We start from the raw sequence: 24,934 nt of genomic DNA on the forward strand, positions 1-24,934 counted from the left end.
ACCTAATATAAAACATTAGTTCTTTTTATAATAGAAGTAAGATAAATTTTAAGAAGGTTTGGAAAAAAAAATAGTCTCGGAAACACAAATTACAGTTAGACTATATAGAAAAGTAGAACTATTAACTATTGAGATTATTTGTGAACGTCGAAAGATGAAGATAAAATATTGATTTTTTTAAAGTTTTAATATTGAGTTTTATTTAATGAATGTCAAAGTTTACGAGAAGACTATGTTATATAAATTAAATAAGTGGAAAAAAAACGAAATTCCGAAGATCATTTGTAACTAAAATTAACACTATAACAAAGTGTCATATTATGTAAAAAAATATAAATATTTCATTTGCTTTTAATGGCAGTTGCATGTTCGCGTTTACAAAATAGTCTATTTACGTATGGATGTATACAAATAGTTCATCATTGTCTGTACTAAATTCGCTCATAGCTTTAGTTAAATAATCTCTGTTCACGTAACGCTTTAATACTACTGATCACAGATATCTGTGTACCTTCTCCTAAAATTGTCTTTAAATTTTGTTACTTGAGTTGATTACTCAATAACATGATTATATTTTTAAACATTTGCACATAAACTTCTAACAATTCTATAATTGTGTATAGAACAGTAGAAATAATGTAAATACGATATTGTCTTTGAACATCATATTACTAAAATCTATTTCACTTTTAATATTTGTAAAATTGCGTACAACCGTTATATTATCGACCTAGTATTTTAGCGTTGTCAACAGTCAACGAAATTAGAAAAGCAAATCAAAATTAAATAAATTAAATAAAAAGTAACACCTCATACAATCACAGACGTAGGGTCGCCACTTGTACAAACGAGACCACAGTTATAAACATTCAACAAAGGCAAACATTACGCAAATTTACATTACATTATCCATCTATTGATAGCGTCTCGAGATGGAGGTTTACCATACACATGTTTTAAATCATAATAAATTATAAACTTAACATACTGGAGAGCTATTTACAATCAAATGCAAAAATTTGCTAATATGCTTAAAATAGAATGTAACGAGATGGCGGAGGCGTGCGGTGCGCAGGCGCAGGCGATCACGTCATGTTGACACCTAGCGAGCGGCTCGCGTATTCGTACACCACGTAAGAGATGGAGACGGCGGGGATCACTTTGATGAAGTTGGGCGTTATCCCACGGTACAGGCCCACCACCCCCTCGCGTTGCACGATGTCTCGGAATACGCCTCGCATTGTGCCCTCGGCTCCTTTTGCTGCTTTCTCTGCAATACAACATCTTGTTAATATTCTTAAAACCATCTGATTGCTGCCAACCAATTAGATACAATATTGATATTGGCTATAATCATTGTAACATTATTATAAGATCAACAGATTATTATCTAAAATATCCCATTAAAGAATAGACAGGTGTGTTAATACACAACATAGAAACATGAGTACATAAACAACAAATACCTTGTGCCTGCAATCTGGTCCGTACTAGAGCCAAGGGGTAGGAGCAGACCTGACCGAGCGTGCAGGAGGCACTGCCGCAGGCAAGCAGCAGCAGCATGCCGGGCTGGCCATTATGTGCCTGGTACTTGCTTATGTACTTCTTCTTTAAAGTCTCATACACAGCCAAGTCGATGCCAGCGTACGGTACTATCCCCAATATGTTTGGAATGTAACCTTTGTAGAAGCATTTAAGGCCTTCTCTGGCATAAATTTTTTTCGCCGCATCTAATATGCCGCTATATTGCCCAGTTTTTCTTAAAGCTAATCTTGTCTTTAGCACCTCTAATGGGTAGATCACAGTTTGACTGATCGCACCGGCGGTTGCGCCAGCGACGAATCGCTCATGTATTGCTAGCGGATGGTTCTTCTTGTCCCCCTTTATTAAACGCTTCACTTGCTCGTACGCGGCAAACTTCAAAGCGGATTCTGGAGCTATCTTGATCACATTTATACCATTACCGCGCCATAAACCACTAACGCCACCTTCGCTAATCATTTTCGCTAAACATCTGGCCATATTTTCTCTTGTCGGATTCACCTGAAACATGGAAAAAACTTTTAGAAAGTTTTAAGAAACAATATGTTTTATCTTACTAATATGATAAATGGTTACATTGATGGATGAATGTATTAAAGTATCTCCGGAACGGTTCGAAATTTGGCTCAAATGTAAAACATAGTTCGGAAGAACATGTAAGCTACTAATCTAGATTTTTTTAATTCCAGCAAAAGCTAGTACCTAATATTATTAAAACCTGTACAATTTACTATAACAAACCTAAATGAATTTAAATAAAAATAAACATCTTACCTGTAGAAATACTTTGAGTCTATCTAAGGGCGCCGTGCACGTCCTGCTAACGGCGCCGGCGATGCCCCCGGCCAGCAGATGGCGCCACCACTTCCCGGTTTGCAGTTCGCTTTGTGTGAAGTCATCGGGCACATTCATGTCTTCACCGATGTCCAAATACTGAAATACAACAATATTACATATTTAATGCATTGCACGTTTAGAAATTAGATTATTATTTCTAAATAAAATATACGAAAATGAAATTAATCAGGAAAATTTATTTAACAAATTTTGTAACTGTATTTAGGTAAAATAAACAACTTTATGAACAAGTATCAGAACTCAAGTTATATGTAGTGTTATATTTTTATAAGTCAATACAGGAAGAAATCTTGTGTTTATTTTCGCAATAGACATATCTAACGTCGTTAAATAAAATGCGGATGTATAAAATCGCAAGATAATTTTAATAAAAGGCAATACCTAAAATAAGGAAGTTACCTTTTCCGTTGTAGAAAAATAAATTACGAGGCAGATAAATGAAAGGAAAGCTAAAATGTCATTGGTTATGTGTATTTTATAGATTAAACATTGTAATATTAGTTACTTGTACCGAGCCATACATTGTTTCTATTCTTTGTTGAGACGTGGTAAACATTCTTCAAATGTTTATAAATACATTCATGTGTGGGAAGATATTTGTAGACGCAGGAGCACAGCTACGAGGGGAGGTCCAAAAGTTCGCGGAATGAAAGGGTTGTCAATGAAATATAACAATAAATTTATTTTTCCTTTTCAATATAATCACCCTTAAGTCTAATACATTTATTCGATCTATGAATTAATTTTTCTAAACCATCGAAAAAATATTTTTTGTCTTTGGCCTCAAAATGGGCCGAAATTGCCTCCTTCACTTCATTATCGTCGGAAAATTTCCTTCCCCTTAGCTCTTTTTTTAAATTTGGAAATAAATAAAAATCGCTAGGAGCCAGGTCTGGACTGTAGGGTGGGTGAACAAGTGGTTCGAACCCATGTGTGTGCAGAGCAGCCATGGCAACTCGGCTCTTGTGAACCGGCGCGTTGTCTTGCAAAAGCAACACACCCTTGGCCAATTTTCCTCGACGTTTTTCTTTAATTGACTCCTTTAACTTTTCTAATATGAGTGCGTAGTATTCTCCGGTTATAGTGGTACCTTTTTCTTTATAATCAATGAGTAATATTCCCTTACAATCCCAAAAAACAGTGGCCATCAACTTTCCCGCCGATTCTGACACCTTGAATTTTTTGGGAGGTGGTGTACCCTTTTTGTGCCATTGCATGGACTCCTGTTTGGACTCAGGTTCAAAGTGATGAACCCATGTTTCATCTCCAGTAACAATCCGCTCCAAAATCTGCACGGGCTCGTCTCCACACAACTCCAAAAAGTGCTTAGACGCGTCGACGCGCTGCTGTTTTTGAAGCGGCGTGAGCATTCTCGGCACCCATCTTGCACTGACTTTTGTCATGCCCAGGTGGTCGTGCAGGATACGCAAAATAGTTGTATCTGATACTCCAACAAATGCAGATAATTGTTTCTTCTTCAAACGTGTGTCTTCGAGTACAAGTTTTTCGACTTTTTCGACGATGTCTGATGTGGTGGCGTCAGCTGGCCGCCCAGAGCGAGAGTCGTCTTCAATTGAATCTCGACCATGTTTAAAAAGACCATGCCACTTATAAACCATTGTTTTACCAGGGCACTGATCTCCATAAACGGCTTCCATTTCATTTAAAATGGTTTGAACGTTTTTTCCTTGCTTGGTAAGGAATTTTATCACAGCGCGATGTTCAATTTTCTCCATAGTTGCAGTTTGCTTCCGGATTGACTTGTTCAGCAGGCGAGTACTCGTAAACGAATGGCACTATAGGGTTGAAATGTTATATATATACTAATTATGAGTGCCCAATTAGTATGACACTAAGCGAGCTACCCTATCCCCACTCCATCCCCTCCATTCCGCGAACTTTTGGACCTCCCCTCGTAAGTATCCAGTAAAGATCTTCGATAGTGCGCATTATAATGAAATGGTAACACAATACGTACGTAATTAATTATTTCAAATATCGATAAATTAAACGTTATTCATGCGTTGCTTCAACGACCGTAAAGAAAGTGTCCCACTAAACCACGTCACGTTTGCATAAATGGTAGATGTCGTTATAGAGAGTGGGTTACGTTGGCAAAAATTCTCTTCACTCATTATATGCGAAGTAAGTCATTAGAAAGTTACATTTGCATGAAGATGCAGAATCAAAGAGGCGAACAAGCTAGAAATTGAGGATATTCTTAATTAATAACTCTGTACATATCGCGCCGTTTTATCTCATAAAAAGATTTTGTTTAATTGGATCATTCATGGTTATTATTATTTAAAGTCTAGATGTTACCTCGATGTACATTTCTTGGTCGATTAAGTTAAAATTAAAAATATTTCGTCTAGACGACAACTATAAAAGTAATCGTACAGTTGTGAATATGTGTCTCTCGTCGTAGAGCTTCTTTCAAAGTATATTTTGTCGTAATCTAGACACGTGATTACTGTTTATTGTCAGACGTATATAGTGTGAATTCATCTAATTATCTCAGATAAGTCATAAATAATATAATCACAAACCAATATTAAATACGCTATGCTTAGTAGTGATATAAGAAGATCATGTTAGTTATAAATTTGAAATATAACTTCGTAGTAATAATTTAATCGCAATAGTCGAAAGATAAGCTGTTGTATATCATGGCGGACCTGTTACTTTGATCCGGAGCCATATCAAGGACAATATTTCATATTAAATTCTATGTCTTTACTCATAATCATGTGCGTCGTCAGCTGATGATCTGGGCTAGGTTTAGCGGGGGCTTCAGCTACCATTAAAACGGTGTTATTTGAATTCCATATCTATTTAAATTTTTTCAATTACCTTGTGTTTGGAGGCATCTGTATTTTTAATTGCACGATGAAGAAGTTACAGGCTACTGCGATTAAATACATTAAAATGTAATTTAAATAAAACAAAAGACTATATCTAATACCACTGTGAATGGTTGCGTGAATATAGAGAATGATAGTAGACATATTAATGTCAGGGTTACATTTTGGCCTGTAATTTGAAGGTATGTCTTGCTTTTTGTCGACTGTATATCGCAAGGTCAATTAGCAATTTTATGTTACAATCAGTTGTTAAACTGTTCTTAGTTTTGTCCATAAAAATTTGCAATCAACATAATCAACTTTTAAGAAAGTACATACTTTCAATTTTTTATCGTTTTCACGATAGTCTACAAATCAGAGAACAAGATGACTTACCTACTAATTAAATTATATTTAAGAAAACTAGTTTAAATAAAGACCTACCTACCTACCTTCCTAAATTTAAAAAATAAATTTCTGACAACTTATTAGTTTTAAATCTAAGGTATAATACAATAAGAGTACATTTATTAAAAGTTGCCAATTAAAAATGTTTAATAGATAATACATCTGTAGATATTTATTGCTTTGACCTCAAACATTTCCTCAGGTAAAGGTGGGCCAATTGTTACGTTGTGCATTGACTAACAAAACGTAGTGTTGGAATTTATCAAACGCACAAAAAATTTCAACTTACGTTACGTAAAGAGGTCAATGTCAAGAACTCAACGGAACGACGGAATTGATATCCGTTTATCTATTCTCTATATAAATTAAATTAATGTTGGTATTACTGTGCCTATGCGTTCCTGAACTTTGCACAGCTGCAAATTTGCCAGACCTAAACACATCTTTAGTAACTAGTATATCAGACATTACCACTTCTAAACTACCTATACAATAAATATTAAATTGTTTGGAAAGTATTTATATTTAGCAAGTAACTTTGGTAAAAACATTTTGCGAATGCGATTTTTTTTTTGATATATGCATTTCTAAAGAAATATCAGTTATTATACTGTATTTGTTAAATATTGCTACAACATATCTTGAGAACAATAGAATTAACACGTATTTATTATGAGAGTAAAAAAGCATAATTATTTTTTTCTAGAATTAGTATACAGATGTCTTATTGATTGTCGTGTCCTCGGAACGACCTTGCGCTCACAAATAAGATAGAACTGGAGTAAACCTGCTACCTTGTTTCGAGAGATGATGTGTAAGAACCGGTTATTCATTGGGTCGGTGTTGAGAGTCATTAGAAATGTCACATCAGCAGGGTTTGTTAAGAGATTTCGTATCCGGAATTTTCGATCCTGCACACTTTCTAATACAGGTAGTATTATAGGTTTTCTAAAGTTCTATATAGAACTTGCTTAGGCAAATTACAAATAGGCGACGGTCAGTATTTATCGGTAACATATTTTAAATTTCTAAAATATAAAATAGCAAACGCGACTTGACTACTATTATTTAAATATATTCTTACTTATATAAGAGTATAGAACACACGTCATAGTACATGTGTATCTCTTTAATAATAATAATATTTTCTATAAAATATTTAGCTTTAATTTAATATCATTGTATTACACGTCACAGACAATTTACATCTTTCTTCGTGATCTGCAAATGTTTGTCGGTTACGGTCATGAACGTTATTACGTAGCATTAAGATCTATTTGCGGCATCGTTACAGCTGCAGCTATGTACATCGTATACGCTTTATCGCATGACGTACCTATGACGCGTTGTTTCATTTTTTTTTTCTTATTGGCCACATTATTTGTGACCTACACATAAAATACACAGACTTGATCGATATTAAATTACTTTAACGCAATGAAATAATACACGTCCGTCGTCGTAATAAATTGTTTAACTGACGATAGTTAGAAACGTAATATAATATGGAGATTTCTGGAATAACAATGCATAATCAATGTCGTTGACGTTGCGCATAATTACGATAAGTATGATAGAAAGTGGGATATAGTAAAGATATATGCTTTTTATAGTCAGAAACGTGTTATCAAAGTGAACATTGGAATCGGACTTGGGTTTCCCGGAGCAAAACTACAATTATGGCGGCGCGTCTGACGCAACAGAACATGTGTCACCGTCACACCTCCCGGCGTGTGCGCATGCGCATCGTACACGATATGACACATTGAATCCGCAAACACGTCTTTACGTCCTAAAACATATGGCAAAAAAGAGAAGAGCATAGTGTTAGTAGCAGGATGTTACCTAGACATTAAAGACTGTACATAAATGAATGAACTCTGTTTCTTTTGAAAATGATTGCAGCACCAAAAGTCTATAGACAATTTGCGATAAGAAATTGGAACAGTGCGTTACCGTTTTACATGTTAAAATGATAGATAACCCATTAAACCAAATGACACTCCCACTTTATTCAATGGTAACGGTATTTCTCTCAATTTAGAACATTATTGTAAAGATAGAAGAATGTGAGATGAATTTTACAGACCAAAAAAAAAATAGCAATGCATTCTTGGTTATAAAGAAATTAAAAAATAGCAATGCATATATACAACAAATACAAAACGATTTAATCAGAGTACAGTCGAGAATCTACCATTTTTGTTAACCCGTTTGGACCAAAAATAAAAGAATGTAATTACATTCCTTAGCATGGCATGGCAAAGTTCTATAACTTCAATACAATTACGGCATTTAAGAAATATCAATCACTTCAGATGTTAAATCTTTCTATCCATAGAGGAACTCTCTAAGAATTAATGGAAGGTTCATCAAACCCTTTTCTCACATAGCGACATAATTCAAGGCGCGTCAATTACAATTTATTATTCGCAGAGCAAAAGCGCAAAGGTTAAGTTGAAAACAAAGTTAACAACATCGTGTGTCGTGAATCGTGCACGAAACGTTTTTATTAAAATCGTATACAGCCAAATAATGGTATCACTTTTTTCCAAGTCCTTTAAATTCGTAAGTCATCAATTTGCTTTCATTAGGTGACAACAACGAAAAATATTCTCATTTATTTCCAAGGAAAGCCCTGTCTTAGCATTGAGATTATAAACTTAAAATAAGAGGTGCCCAATCAACCAAGTAGGTAATCACACGATGTCTAGTTCTATTTAAAAGTTTTCTTTTTCGTTTCCTTCGTGTATATTACAATTATCAATTTCGCAAGTGTCAAACCAACCTTCGCAAATCCTCACTTACTTGTCTCTGAGGAGATTTAGATTTATATTAACAGGTATAACAAAAGGTAACAAGGTATAACAAAATTGCCAACAAATGATGGTGGAAAACACACGACCTACAAATTTCTATTCAAAAAGATACATTTTTATCATCAGTACTAGGTTCCATTGTGTAGACATACATAGTTAATATCATTATTGTTTCAAAGCAAAAAATCTTTTTTACGGTATAAAGAATTCCAACAAGTAATCTTATCGCAAATGAGGTCAAATGGAATGACTCTGAATTAACTTGCTATAAGTTTCGGTAATTTTGTAACATGAAGAAATTAACACTTATGCTTCCATTGAACAAAATGATAAAATCGAGCGTCATATACGATACAGCGATACAGCAGTCTTTATAGCGTTCAGCTTATTCACATAGATAACATTTCTAACGCAACATACAAAAACGTAATGACAAAAATTCATGTACAATCAAAAGATGGTTATTTTGCATGACAAAGCTAATTTTGTGTCTAAAATTTATTGAACAAAATTTTTTCCTTCCTAGCAACAATGTGCCACATGGTTATAGGCCTATTGTGTTTTTACAAAGGGACCATAGAAGTTATACGTAAAGATTAACAATCGCCATTAACTTTATTAGATGTTACACTAATAAAATTATTTAAAAATAGATAATAAACGGGCCTAATAGCAATGAATATTTTAAAATTGTTTCTTCACAAGGTCAAGAAATCACATGGTTATTAATAACAGACTTGGCACCGATAATGAAATAAATACCTTAAGTATCCAATCCCAGAAGGTATCGTAGAAGTCCATATTCATGGTTATAAAGAAATAAAAGAAATGGAAGACGCAAAGCAATGGATCCGCCGTCTGAGACGAACCCTACGTTATAAATTGGCATCAACTACAATTAGCCCGTAGCCATTGCTAACCCAAAATTAGATTACATTTACCTTTGCCAAACATCTCCGGAATATTATCAGGAAGTCCTCGATGACATCGCCCGTCCCTCCAGTAACGTCTTCCAACTCCAGAGACATTTTATTTTCTACAGCCGACGATTTCAAACAAGATAAATTAATAAGTTAACTATAAATATAAAATCACAGACGGTTTTCTTCTTTGGAACTAAATTATCAGATCGTGCATAATACTTAAATTTATTTGAGCGTGTTTAGATAAACGTGCGACGCGTCGCCCGATGCCGTCAAGCATTCTCACACTGACTAGTGACTAAGCCAGAACGGTTTGCGTTGAGTCAAAGTGGTGGTGGGGCACAGAACCGCATGCCGTTGGTTATATGTGGCGCTCGGCGGTCGACGCTATCCGCGAAACCGCAATACCAATGAACTGAACGACTGTATTCGAATGAACCATTTAAATGCCGGTTCTATTTCGCGGATAAAATGGTTGGCGACTCGTTGATAAGGACAAGTTCGAGCTCCTACAAACAAAGTACTCTACAAAGGGACTACGATCGAACGAAGCAATTATAGATGTCATTTTACCTAGCAACTTGAATAACGATTGTACTCGTCGTACAATGTAAACGACGGTGAAAGTCAGCGAACCGCAAAAATTCCTCAAGATGAAACTTGGATTTTGCAACAATTATTTACGCTTTTTGCTTGCAACAAACGAAAAATCCTTAGTTAATTTATTATTTAATTACTCTAAACTATATTTTATAATGTATCGGTCAATCTACAACTAGAGTTAGCGTAGTCCAAAATTAAGAAGAAACAATTTAAAACTTTTTGTTTTTAAATTAAAGACTTGAAGACTTCTCGAATTTTCATTTTGATAAATATTTATTAGATTGATTGTTATAATTTGTATTTATTGCACTGTATCTTATCTTCAGTATATATAATAATATATTTCCATCTTTCATCTCTTTGGAAACATTTACTGAATACGGAAGACCAAGACAATACAGAATCTGGTAGTAACGGGGTTTTTTTACGCACAAAGATAACAAGCACTTTCATAAACCGGCAATGTTTTTATTGTCGAGGCGGAAAAGTACTTTTTTATTCTAATTAACAGTAGTGTAGTCGTTGTTGAAATGAAACAAACGATATATAGATCATTGTGGATGGTTGATTAGGCCACGTTTTTATAGTTGTAACCATAATGGTATGTTTTGTTCTTGAAGAAAACTAAAAGGTTTTATGTAGTGCAAAGCTAAAGCAAAGATCCGTTGGTCTCACTTCAACTAGTTTTAGCACAGTAATCTAGTAGAATGTTTTCGACCAACATTACATCTGTTCTATTTCCTTTAATAACATTATCTCCTGACTGTCTATTTAAAACTGATTTCTAAATTGGTGGCGAACAATGGAGCATTCCTAGATCCGGTTGAAAGACCATAGGCTGAAGAAGAGGCCCGATGACTGATGTTTTTGACATTCTGTAACACTGTTTTCTGGATTATTTTAAAAAATATGCCTTTAGGTTAGGGTGCAACAATTATTACCTAATAGCAAAAAGTGACGAGAAAGAAGAACACATCGTAACCTGGCCACGTGTAACATGCGTTCAGAATGAAATAATTGATTAGGTGTTGCGTAATTTACAAACGTGCCATACGAAATCCATTCGAGCAAGCACTAAACTGGTTGTACTGGTCGCTATGGCGAAATATATGTATGATAATGAACTACTATTGGGAAAATTGACATAAAATGTCAGTTATTAATGCTGTACAATATAAGTATAATGTCAGCAAAATGACGCTGCAATGGATGGTTAATAATTCAGATAGATAACATCACTTTACATTGAACCATAGCCTAACATTTTATTCAGTTCTGTAAAGCAGTAGGTCAAATATATCGGCTAATCTATCATCGTATCCGCATAGTTTCAAATTATCATTTGTATCTCAAAGGATCTAATAATATGGAAACCGGCTACTAATAAGATTATTGTCCGAGCCAAAAGTGACAATATAGCGAAGACCTCTAAATCTAAATGTTAATCGTGGAACTGTCCTTTCTGAAGTCCCGACGTATTTGAGAAATAATATCAACAAGTGGATTTACCTCTGCCAAATATTTGTATTGTTAATACATGAACAATAATTTTTTAATAATAATACTATTAAAAATTATATATATCATAAAATTATCAAAACAATATACCGTCGTTACTGATGATTGCTTTGTATTAAACGATATATTGTGAATTATTTACTTTAATAGAATGTTTCCTTTAAATATTATTATATTGCTGACTTCATTGCAAAGAACGAAACAATCGTATTTATTGAAATAGGGATAACTATTAGTATACCTATATAACTAGTAATACTCAAAAAGGGCAAATAATCTTCGTAATCAAACTCTCTTAAAATTACGTAAGAGCGAGTGGTGATGGTTAAAATAAAAGAACAAATAATTACGTTTTTCGAGTAATTGCTATTTCTTATACTATACATATACATATATTATACCTGTTTCATTAAAAGTATAAGGTTTTAAATATTGATTATCGCAAAATCTTACGCGATAATTTAATAAATAACAACTTAAGTATTTTTCATCAGTCAATTACAGTAAATGTTTTGGTTGCATTCAGAAATAAATCAAGAAGACAATTTTGTTGCTCTTAATATGTTTTTAATTGAACTCATTGTAAAGAAAAAAAGAAATATTTTTAGCTTGTTATATCATACTAACGACTAATTTAAGTTATATTATTTTTAGAGTACATTATAAGTAAATTTCATTATAAGTTTAAAATATCTAGCTCTACATCTCTCGTTAGGTTTTTTTTGCCAGTAATATTTGATTCTGAGAGAATCGTTTCACCTATTTATTATCTCTGATGTCCAGTCGTATTTTGTATAGTTTATACATAAACACAATACTTGTATAATCTTTAAAACATCATTAGGCAGTCGTTCAAACGTTTCCAAATACTGCCTGATACCGGATCGCATGAAAACTGTCTTTATCTTTCCTGACTGTAGATAAAAACGACACAAATAAACCAAATTTGATTCTTATTCAAGTACACAGGGAATTTATTGTATAAAAAATGATATTATCGCTTCCTAGTACAAAAGTAAAATCCGGCTTCTTAACTCATATAACTGATAATGAGTCTGTTTAATGTGGAGACCTAAAATTTGCATGAATTATTGTCGATCTATCGTTTCTATCGAATCGATATCTCACGTGATTGATGTTTAAGCAAATCGGAACTTGCTTGGTACTAATGAGTAGCTCGATGCCGACGAATTTACAACAGCTTGCGTTTCTCAAAGCAATATTTAAGTCATATAGGCAGCAAGTCAGTTATCTAGTAAATGTGATGGTTTAATGATTTTACCAACCTATTTCAATAATACATTGCAGAACGAATACAAACTATATACTTATTGAGACAAGTAACATCGCGAATACAATGTGTACTTATTAGGTACCTTTTAGTTTTGAGTAGTATAATATTACTTGTAATGCTGAGTCGATGGCGATAACGTCGTCCGTGACATTGTGGCGAATGATACGTTGTTCTAACGCTTAAAGTTCGTGGAAGTGTATCCAAATCTATGCAACAAGCTTGTAAGCTATGATCGGATATCCGGTGAATACGGAGCATATGTGATTACCGCAATTAAAATGAATTCTAAGCCATTTACTAAGAAACGTTTTGAGTTACTGATATTTAAAGTGAACGAATACTGCCGATTCTGGTGTCTCATTCCGCCAAAGAACCTCTGGCTAACTAGCATGCAATTACCATCAATTTCCACTCACTACAAAGATTGTAACAATAGGTAATATTGCACCTCAATCATTAAGAACCATTTATCGTCTGATTGTAATCTGACCCGATTAAGTACGTTTGTACTGTCATAAAATATTATTTACTAAACAAATTAATGCTAAATAATTATTTTTTTTACAATTATTAGACGTCGAATTGTATCAAGAAGTCATGAGAATGGAACAGACATCATTGGAATTTACTCCACTGACAAGGAAGATGTCGTCCTTAAATGATAATGATGAAAATTTATTTTTTAATAAATAAACCCTACTTCATTCGCAATTCTCAGCCACACTTGTTTGTCTTTGGTATTGCAGCAAAAAGTTTTCCTGGCCTTTGACAGAGGTATCGGTAAGATTTGTTTTCCGCTCCGATTATTTCCTTTGATTTTTTTTCAAAACACCTGTATCTTTCATTTGCTAATTTCAAAGTAACTTATAATAATAACTGTGAGTTCACACTGCCGAAACACCCATGAAAAAGATATCGTCAGCCTTTTCACTGTCTTAAAAAAAGTTACATTTTCAAGTATTTTTGCTCATAGCAAAAGCATTTTTAACTTGAAGACAACCTACCTGTGCCGTTTTAGCAATGTCCATAGAATTTTTCAATAGAATGGTACATGTTAAGATTTTAAATGTAAAGATCAGCTGATATTTACGTGATGGATAGTAAATAGGTTATCCAGTAAATGACATTATGTGAATTTGCTAACACTATTTTTGTTTGTATTTCATATTAGAGCTAGAACAACAGGTTAGATAAACTTGTCTCAAAGTTACGTAACAGATGATAAACTATCTAACGTAGTACTTTCGCTAAATATACAAATAAATATTAGCAGCGTCTCTATAACTATAACTTTACATAGTTTATAACGTTTGTGGGGATTCCTGTACAATCGTTTATTCTACTTGTAATCGGCAAAGTTATACAATTGCAGCGTCACAATCACGTGAAATCATTATATTATTATAAGTAATATATTTCTTTACAACATCTCATAATAAAATTCTAGTATTTATAAAACAACTATAAATACTCATAAGGATGATGTCTATATTTAGTAATGTCTGAAAGAACACATAGGCTATTGATAACTTTTTTTTTAATTCCGCGCGGATGGATTCTCGAGCGACAGTTATTTTATAATAAAGCTGGTAAGACAAGAATATAACCGTGGGTTTCCTCAGCCTAAACACCTGTGGCAAAACATTTTTCCATTACTTTCATTCACATTGACAAAACAGAGATGTAATGTCGTTTGTGTAATGGACATCACGATAAAATGTTGAAAGACAAAGGCAAATGTGTCTGTATTTGATATAGAATTTTATGACTGGTATTTATGTTTCGCCAACTTTGTTTTAAGATTAAAGTATTCCTAACCGTCTACAATAGAAAATATTTTAACGTTATTATTATTGGCACAAAACACCGATATTTATATAAATTATAACCTCTTTTATATCTTATAATAGGAAATAGAGAACATATTAGTGCGGAGTTTAACTAAATTTATTATTTTTTGTGGTACGATAGCTTGATATAACAACTACAATTATAAACCAATGTGATTTGATATTTGCATAAAAGTAATTTTCCTTGTCAACTTGAATAGGTGTAATAATTTGAAAATGCACACAATGTTGCTTGCTTTTTGAGGGGAACGGTCGGCAAATAACCAATATTTTTGATTCATAACTGCAATGTCATTCACTTTGAACTTTACATAGGACAATGAACTTGTACACTTATTGATTTACATGTAAATTTTTAGTGTAAGTCAATAGTCAGAATTTACATAAATATTATCCTAACAAAGGCGATGAAAACTTTTCGCCTTTTATTAATTTCTATAAAGAAAAAAGCAAATCTAACTGTACAATGTATTCCATCAGAAAGTTATTTGTATGTATACCTAGAATCAACCAAGTAATGTCGTTTGTATGTCATCATATTATAGTTATATTGAAAAGCCATATCAAAACCCTTGTAATCTGTAGTGATTGCTTATCAGTACATATATTGGTTAGCGCGAGAAAATACAATTAGATTGGTTCAATCAACCAATCTTTTAACATTGAATCCTTTGATACACAGATTGGAAAACTTTGCCGTTTTCAATCACTCAGTGTAACCATAAAAGTACAAATGTAAGGAATCCATTCACATTTGTTTGATTTATATGTTTTTTTCTTTGTTGAGAACTACTTTTTGCACAAAATTTCTTTTTGTTTATTCTACGTCATAGGATACGTTGTCATTACCAAGGTAGTTATTGTCACAAATTTAAATCTCAGTATCGATAAGGAACGCCATATAACATTAGACGATTACATAAAACCGCATCCAATTTAAACACATGAAGTGTCAATACGATTTTTTATGAAAGTGAACTCACCAGGAGAGTCGCTGGCACTAAGCGTGTTAAAGATTGCTCCGGTCGTGAGTGATATGGAGACATTGAAATTGATTGGATTGAAGGTAAGAGATTGGTGGTTGAACACGAATACAATGACGTAAATTGACCGTGCACTTGATGGTATAGTGTATTAAACTTGGCTAGTGACGCAAAAAGAACAATCAATATTGTCTCACGTAAAAAATTCACCAGACACATTTGTAAATGTTGTTTACTCTAACTACAAGTGTTTCGAACACTACGTCTACAATTCAAGTGTTTTTAACTGTGAGTTTCGACTGCCCTAAACATTGTATTGGCACATAATATCTTTTCTCAGATTCTTTTCGAACCCATCTGACCTCGGCAGTCGAAACCCATTGTCATACGTAGCATGTTTAATGTTTGTATTAAATGTTGTTTAGTGTTAAAAACCTATTTTGTTTTGTCCTAATTTTCTGCAGACATGAAATAGCTTTGTTATTATTAATTGGTATACATTAGATTTTATAGTTATTAGATGGGCGTATTAATTCAAATAAGTTAGTCACAGTATCACTTGTTCAGTTGACACATCGTAGATCGTTGGTGACGTTTGCAGAGATTACCAGCATACGTAGGGCCAACGCCCACAACCGCACCCACTGTGGTGATTGATGACCCAATTGTACAGCACAACGCGCCTACAGATCAGGGCTACCACTGTCCCTAGATGGTAAATAAATTGTTTCATCCAGATCTACTCCTTAGGTACCGTAGTACCTCTTAACAAAACGTATCGTTATCTTTGTTTTTTCAAACGTCGGTCGGTAACAGGGTTCGCAATATTTTTTGTACACATTTCGGCAGCATCCTACAGTAATGGACTATAATCGTATATACAAAATATATACAGCGAACCTTGAATTCACAATCCTCATTAATTTTGTGAATAGAGACAAACTTAAACTACTAACAGAAATAATACGTTTTTGATCACTATAACTCGTGTATTTGCCGACGAATTTGCTCATCGCTATTTATATCGGCTCATCAATTCCACCTGTGATCTATTAAGAAAATAATGGAAAAGTCGTAAAAGCACATACGCAAATTACCATTCGGCCTTCACAGCACAAATTGCTGTACGAATAATTATGTAACACAACAGTAATATTCCATGTAAAAAGGTATTTTAAGAATACTGTCTTCTTTACGCACGTCTAGCAGAAATATTACTGGAAGTTAAAAGTGAAAAATAATACAGGTAATGAAAAATTCATGCACACCAAAATCGAGTACAATGGAGATTTCCATTAGATTATGTATACTAACGATACTTCTTTGTATATATTCATGTTCGCGGAACACACAAAATACAAAACCTAACATTTTTAAATAGAGATTAACATAATGTTAAAATGATTTTTAATCTATAACTTTGACTTATACCCACCGAGTCAGATAACAGTATCGGTCTATAATTTCGTATTTGCTTTCAAAATGAAAAAAAAAAAACAATTCATCTAGCATCATAAATAGTTCTATCGGGTTAGGTAAAATGAATTATCTCGTATGTAAAAAATACAATATTCCGTTTATCATTTTGTTTTTAGTGATAACATTTGAATAATGGACCTATCTAAACTTTATTTATATAAACAGCTAAGAATACATAACAAGTCTATATAGAAGTTTCTAGAAGTTTTTAATTGATAACGAATTTAGCGAACTAGAAATGCTTGTAAATAAAAAAAATGTAACAAGAACTAGATAAATCCTTGTCTCTTAACAAATTTACATCGTGTAGTTCCGTATTCGTTTTTTGAGCTAATTTTTTAAATGCTATTTGTTTCACCTGTAATTGACTTTTTGTTAGTTTTTTTTATATTATAGAAAAATTTATAACAAAGTCTTTTATCCAGGCGAACTCGATAGTCCATTAACTTACAGTTTTTCATCAATCTTATTGGAGCTTTATGATAACACTGCACAAGGGGGCTTAGCACGAAAAATTGCTCGAAAGTAATCAACGTCATCGACAAAATTAGTATTAGATTTGTACAACGCCCCTGCCGGACGTAAAGTACAAATTTTTGACAAATCAATACAAATCTAGTCCCGCGAATCTCATCACGTGAGAGATGAAAATAAAAAAGGATATTTCAGTGGTTTTAAAAATAGACAAATTATGCAACAAAGATTATCGCAGACGAAAACTTGAACTGTAAGAAAACATCCTATTTTTGTGATAACTTCTTATTAAGTAAGGATGTTTAGGGTTAGTATATCTATTGGTACTTCACTGTATATGTATGGCAACCCTGCGCAAAAGTATGGTTTGCAAAACCGTCACGAGGGCAATCTATTCAATGCTGTCAATCCTCATATCCTGGGTACGCATCGTGTGGATTGCAATTGAACAAAACAACCATTATAATCCCGAGACGTGACGGGCACACAACAACAATCATATATGTTTACGCTAACAAGGTGCTGTATAATCCAGTAATTTCCAGAAATTTACAACAAATAGAAGTAAAATTTTACGAACTAAAAACAATTCCGAACGTAGAAATAATAATTACTGTTGTAAAATGAGTACATAGTTGTAAATGACTGTAACAATACATAATCAATAATTCTATCCATAATCTATTCATGTCTAAATATAATTTATAACCCTTAGATAATTAATAAATGGCCCATAAAGGGACTTATACTTACACTAGCGGGTTTACTTACTCTTTTTTATATTCATACAAAAACCACGAATCGTTTAAATTAAATAATCGGGGTCCAAAAGATATCACACTGTTTTACAAGAAACAAGTGTGAATGTCAATTAAATAAGACAATATCATACAAGCTATGTTCTCACTCAATCGGCCTAATGTATACCGTTGGTCCGATCGGCCTACCGATCAATCGGCCTGATGGAAATATTTTTTGATTCTATGGACTAAATCGGCGCAATAAGAAAATTTCCAACGGGAAACACCCACCGAAACAATCAACTGACATAACAATAGTATTTTATATGTTTGTTCCATTGGAAACTATAGGTATACCGAACACTGTAAATGTAGATTGTTTAAACAATATGTACTTACCGTGGAATGTCTCCAGAAATGTATGAGAGCATGAATATCTGTCGCGGGCGCAAGCAGTAGGTAGTCGCGCCACTCATCATAGCTAATGTTCAGGCTGCCGTCCTGGTCCATCCTGCACACGAAACATCAAGTTATATGATACATACAAATTAATAGCATCTAAACAGACTTTTAGAACTGGAAGATAACCTCCCACTAATAAGTCACTAATTTATGTCTGCATAAAGTTCAAAATATAAACTATCTTCCTAAAGGCACAATATAAATTCTCTAACACATTGTCAAAAATTCAAGTCAATTTGTTTATATTTCAATTTCACCTAGACATATAAAAATGTATGAACGATACGGTAAAGATATTGGGGGAATGTAAAAGGATGCTGGAGCTGGGTACCTCAAAGTTAACCACAAACCGCTATAAAGTTTGAATTTTATCAAATCAATGAACTTGATCATTGACTTTGACCTGAATTAAATACTACGATCGGTTGTCCTTGTATTGTCAATCATATCATATTTTGAGACTAATAAATTTCACTATCCGACGTCTTAAAACTCGATCCGTCAATCGCGTATCGACAAATGCGGATGACGAATTAGTTTATAGATAAACTTTAGTAATAAATATGCAAAGAATTTAAATAGTAAATTGTACTATAATACTATAATTGCGAAAGTTTAAATGTATGAATGTGTGTTTGAATGTATCTCCAGAACGACTCAACCCAGAAGAAATTTGGCATAGTTATGGGACATAATCTGGAAGAATATATAGGCTACTAATTCTTTTTAATCCTGCACGGAAGAAGTCGCGTGTGACACCTAGTCAATAATATATACAAAATGATCTTACATCTTACATACATATAATTATTTATACACAAAATAAAATTCCTGCTTAATATAAATATATTTCAAACCAAATAGAATACTTTTAATAAATTTTGACAAATGTCTATATGCTGATAGTTTTCTTGACCTACCCTAAACTCCGAAAAATAGTACTTATTTCTGACCTTTGCCCAATTTCCTTACAAATTACACACATACATACACATATAATATACATAATTTATATACATAAGTCTAAATTTTTTATGTATAAATTATTCAATGAGATTAAGGAAACCGAAGAAGAGTAAATCAGTTGAAGTAAAATATACTTGATGAAAACTTCGACCGATTCAAGGTTTTCTTAAAAGTTCATTTAATTAATTAGATTAATTCATTGATTCACAAATAAAAAAAATAAAAAATATGCAAAAAAAAATTTCATTATCAACATAATATGACATAACTTTTTCTTTGTCGACAACTGTTGTTTTCTGAGAGCAAAATCTCTGTATAGAACATATCGTCATCCCTGTCATTATCTTTGACAAAACATAGATAACAATATGTTTTAAACTTAGCATTTGGCCTTAGAAACCCACGGTTAGTTCCTACCAATGCAACTGAATTAAATTGGCTCCGGAATACAATGCAAAGTAAAACAAAAGTTTGTAATAAAATTACTATCAAATATATGCCCAAGGAAAAGATTCAGTGAACCTAAAGAACAGTTTAATTATTTTCATAGATGTACGGCACAACCCTTCTCTGTTATCTTTGGTAATCATTTGAAAATTTATATTAGGAACATAATTTAGCTTTAACATAGTTTTATCGAATAAAAGATTATTTATATTGGCAATACATAAACATATTTGTTTATTATTCAATGAATTTCAAATTCAACATTTGATTTAATCAAATCCAAAAATAGTTTACTCTTACCATAGACACTTAGTTTAGATTTATTGAGAGAAATGTGCAATAAGGGTCTTCTTTAGTGACCATTTAACAACCATTGAATGGATGGAAGTGTAGCTTTTAGTTTGCTTTGACCCACTGTTGACATTACAACCAAATCAAATATAATTTTTTTAATTACTTTTTATTTTCAGTACCTCTTTAAGAGATTTGTTGCCTCATTTCTTCCAATTGCTATACCCAGATCCGCAAACGCCGATATAAGTTCCTCCAGATCAACTTTTCCTGAAATTAATACATACATTTGTATATTACCGGAATTATACACACACTGCGAGGACCGAAGTACGATCTACTAAAAATCATTATACAGGGTAAGATACAAGGAAAAAGAAGTCCAGGAAGGAGAAGAACATCTTGGCTGAAAAATCTGCGCCAATGGTATAACAAAAGTACACGTTCTATATTTCGAGCTGCCGTGTCCAGAGTTCAAGTTGCCATGATGATTGCCAACCTTCGTTAGGAGATGGCACCAAAAGAAGAAGATACACATAGTAATGTACAAAATACATGTAACCTCGAAATATATCTTGTGATCAAAACTGCATCATGAGATCATGACCTTGGCTCACAAGAATAATTATATCCCATATTCCAAGTAAAACATGAATACAAAGTGAGCATTTAAATTATTATCCTCATTAGTTAATTGCTCATTATTTTGCAATAAAAATGTAACAACTTAATTAATTTTTATTGCCTTAGGACTAAGTATTTATAAAGATGACCAAATGTCAATATTTATTAAATATTTTCATGATAAGTTCACTAAATTATATATTTGGTACATGTTTAACATTAGATTGACTTAGACAGAAGAATGCATTATTGAGATTGTGTGGTAACGGTCATGTTTAAGAAGGGAGTGAAATCAAATATTAAAGCTTACAGAGATATTAGAAAGAGTTGTGGTACTTGATTTGGCAGTTAGGGCAGAAAAATTCTTGCTCCCTAACTTTTGTACCTTAATTAAATGTTGGTTAAATACTTTGTTGATATTAGATTGGGAAAATAGCAGGATGATGATGATCAGTATCATTTTAGCTTACCATCTTTATTTTTATCGAGATGTGAGAACTGCAGCCTAAGATTTTTCTCATGTTCACGCACATAGTGTATGAACTCGGAGAGTGTTACATCACCCGCTTCTTTCCATCCCGACTTCGCTATAAATTTCTGAAAAACCACATTAACTAGGTCAGTTTGGATAGGTTAATAAAATATATTGTAAAACATACATTATTTAAGTACCCCAAATTATTTACATAAATAAAATATGATTATGTTAGGATGCAAATAAGCAGATTTTATTAAAGTTAAATAATGTTTAATGATAAAAAAAAGATAAATTCCCACAAGTAAAGATTTTTTGTTTTCAGAATAACTTTTCTATTATTATGCTTCAAAATAAAAAATTCAAGGTGTTAAATCACCTCAGATATATTTAATGCAATTGTAGTCTAAATTCAAATTCATCACACTACCTGAACTTCAATTTTTAAGAAGGTGTATGGGAATGTAGAATCAGGGAACCATGACCAAGAAGTAGGTACTACATGAAATATCTGCCTTCAACTAATTATTCGGGCAGTTGTTGTATGTTTGAGGTTACATAACTTTAAGCGAAGGTAGAAATTTTTAATATGCAAAATCATTACTGTTTGTATGACATTTATTACCAATGCATTCCTAAGGTAATAACTAAACTACAATTACATTTCCGTTGTATGAACTAAAAATTATCTATGAATATATAAAAAATAAAAAATTTGTATCAATTGGTTTTTTACTTGCACTGCAACATATGCCAGGTTCAGCTAGTAAGTTATGAATTGAAAATATCTAGTCTGTAAAGATAGTCATTAAAAATCTATCATCATCCCACTGAGAGGCTCGGAGCCTACCCTAAGTTAGGGATGACTAGGCTATAGTCAACCACGCTGACCCAGTGCGGGTTGGTCGACTTCACACATATAATTGAATTTCTTCTAGATATATGCAGGTTGCAATGTTTTCCATCAACGTAAGAATGTTGGATATATGTAAATCGGAAATCAAAAATCACATTGGTACATAGCAGGATTTGAACCCACAACCTTTAAATTACAAGTCATATGCTTAACCAAATGCATGCTAATGATGCTTGCTAAAAATTTATGGTATTCTTAAATTCACAATTCAATATTATTATACCTCATAAAATTGACAAATTTTCCTTCATTTATGTATAAGCACAAAAATATTTTTGATTTGTAAAATTAAACTATGTCACTTTGTTTTAACCACATACATTTCCTAACATGAATAACTTGTTTGCAAAATTCCTCAACATAATTTTAAGTCCAGTACTACACACAATAGATTTATGTAACCAATGAAGATTTACATAATCTAAGGAAATGTTAATCTGAAAGATTTGGCATAACAACAATGACAGCAGTATTTTTATCATTTGAAGCATAAAATACTATTCAGCCAGTAAGGATAAGAAAAATTACTTTTTTGAAAATGTGAAATAAACTAAAAAGACGAAAATAATAAGTAGTAGATGTTGTTGTCTAACATGGTTATCTTACTTTAATATTATAAATGTGAATGTTTAGATGAATGGATGGATGGATCTTGATGAAATTTGGCACAGATGTATAACATAGTTTGTGTTCTTCACATAGGCTATTCATTAGGATTTTTTTATAGTTCCGCGAGAACGAAGTCGCGGGCGATTTCTAGTTGATCATAAGAATGTATCAAGAACATGTTTTATCTAAAAAAATATTTATCAGATGTCTAAGATAGTAGTCTTCAAAACTTAGTTTAATATAGTTATTCGAAAAAGTTACGAAAAGTTTGCTGAAAAAATGTAAGTTAAATTAAACTGCCAACGTATTTAACTAGAAATCTTATATGGTATTCCAAAATAAATTAAAAAAAAATCATTTGGATGTGAAAGAAGACTTTTCTTTTGTATTTTAAGAAAAACAACTTTAGTCAATGATAATTAAATAATGCGGTGAGATGACATTGTAAATGAATCATGCAATTTATAGCCACCTCCAAAAGAATGGAAAGGCCAACACACCGTTAGTTTTATTACTTCGAAAGAAAAATTCAAAGTTCTAACCTCTGCATAACTTCGATTGATGTGTGGTGCAAGTTCCTTTAGGGCGACAGACAAATCGTGGATATCAATTTTACCATTCCCATCGGTATCTAATTTAGAAAATAGTTTTTCTAATCTTTCTTCGTCTTCTTTTGGCAATTCTTCCAGCTCCAACGGTGGATGACACTGCACCATGGTGTCGGTAGTGAGCGTAAACGCTGTTTGTTAAGCACCAAGATAATTTAGTTGTATACGAATTCGCCCAGGCATACATCACTTTTAAATTAATAAAATTGTGTGACAAGAATCATTTTTGTACAATTTACACACGACTCTCATACAAGTCGGAATTTGACAGGTACTTGCTCCTCGCTAGCTGGCGCAGAACTATGTGTGAGTGCGTGAGCTCACCAACTGAAGTCACACAGTGACAGATTCTTTACATAATACGGCACTGCGCTGCATTTTCTAGGCCATTTGCTTGCCAACACCATCTGTCGCAAAAAGAACGGAACATAAAAAACGATTTTACTGTATTGATTGTTTAAAAAATACATTTAATGAATGAATCCCTAAAGTTTCCAAATCAAAGTACAAGTCATTAAGTTTCTCATAGGGTATTATTTTGTTTTAAGTAGTAAAGTTACCTGACGATGATAAAAAATAAAAGTCATTTGACAATAATTTTGCATATTATCAAATTTTTACTTTATCTTCTAGATGGCACTATAGTTTACTATTTCATTGAAATAAATAAGTAATTTAAGATAAATACTCAAATTACATTTAGTAATTAATATAAATTACTATGGTACTATGCTAATTTGGTAATTTTATACTGAAATAGCATAAATAATAGCCCTATGAAAAATAACTACGAGTACGAACTTCAATAAATAGCATTACATTAAGACTTTTTTATATAATTTACATACGATAATACGTGATCTCAAAGAGGATGGAATCTTAAATAGTTTTTTTAAAGGCACTGCGCATTATTTTCTAGGCCACTTGCCGGCCAATGCCATCTATCGCTCGAAAAAGAAAACGTTGACAGTTGTACATTGATTATCGTAGTTGTATTTATTATGCTCCTAGTCTGGACTGTTATGTCGAAAATTTAGTGTGACGAAAACCCTTTTGAATAGTAATTTCTCTATTTACTAGTATAACTGTTGTATCTTAGAAAATACTTCGATTATCTTTTGGAAGAAATAAGGAAATCTTTAGAAAACGCAGTCGTAATACTAATTAGGGGCCAGTATCATTCATATAAGGTGCGTACTACC

General features: G+C 32.7%; 1 protein-coding gene across 2 annotated transcripts; it reads right to left on the bottom strand.

Annotated features, from left to right (window-relative positions):
* Positions 1-317: 317 nt before the first annotated feature.
* LOC106717326 (calcium-binding mitochondrial carrier protein SCaMC-2) lies at positions 318-24,023 on the bottom strand. 2 transcript variants are annotated; one of them, XM_045686012.1, is made up of 7 exons: positions 23,667-24,023; positions 21,595-21,721; positions 20,683-20,770; positions 18,734-18,845; positions 2,317-2,475; positions 1,467-2,043; positions 318-1,270 (listed from the first exon to the last, which is right to left on the bottom strand). In XM_045686012.1, the coding sequence occupies exons 1-7, from the start codon at positions 23,838-23,840 to the stop codon at positions 1,086-1,088; spliced, it is 1,422 nt and encodes a 473-aa protein (XP_045541968.1). In that variant the 5' UTR covers positions 23,841-24,023; the 3' UTR covers positions 318-1,085. The 2 variants fall into 2 exon arrangements, with proteins under 2 accessions (XP_045541968.1, XP_045541969.1); XM_045686013.1 differs by lacking the exons at positions 18,734-18,845; positions 20,683-20,770; positions 21,595-21,721; positions 23,667-24,023 and adding an exon at positions 9,412-9,913.
* Positions 24,024-24,934: the final 911 nt, after the last annotated feature.

The sequence above is a fragment of the Papilio machaon genome, chromosome Z (assembly GCF_912999745.1).
Source record: "Papilio machaon chromosome Z, ilPapMach1.1, whole genome shotgun sequence".
Classification (NCBI taxonomy): Eukaryota; Metazoa; Arthropoda; class Insecta; order Lepidoptera; family Papilionidae; genus Papilio; species Papilio machaon.

Bases quoted from the DNA above. Each gene is read 5' to 3' on its own strand.
- LOC106717326 (XM_045686012.1), bottom strand. From the start codon at position 23,840: ATGGTGCAGTGTCATCCACCGTTGGAGCTGGAAGAATTGCCAAAAGAA. The intron at 21,722-23,666 runs GTTAGAACTTTG...GTGGTTTTTCAG, and splicing joins TCAATCGAAGTTATGCAGAG to AAATTTATAGCGAAGTCGGG. The intron at 2,044-2,316 runs GTAAGATGTTTA...TCCATGTTTCAG, and splicing joins GACTCAAAGTATTTCTACAG to GTGAATCCGACAAGAGAAAA.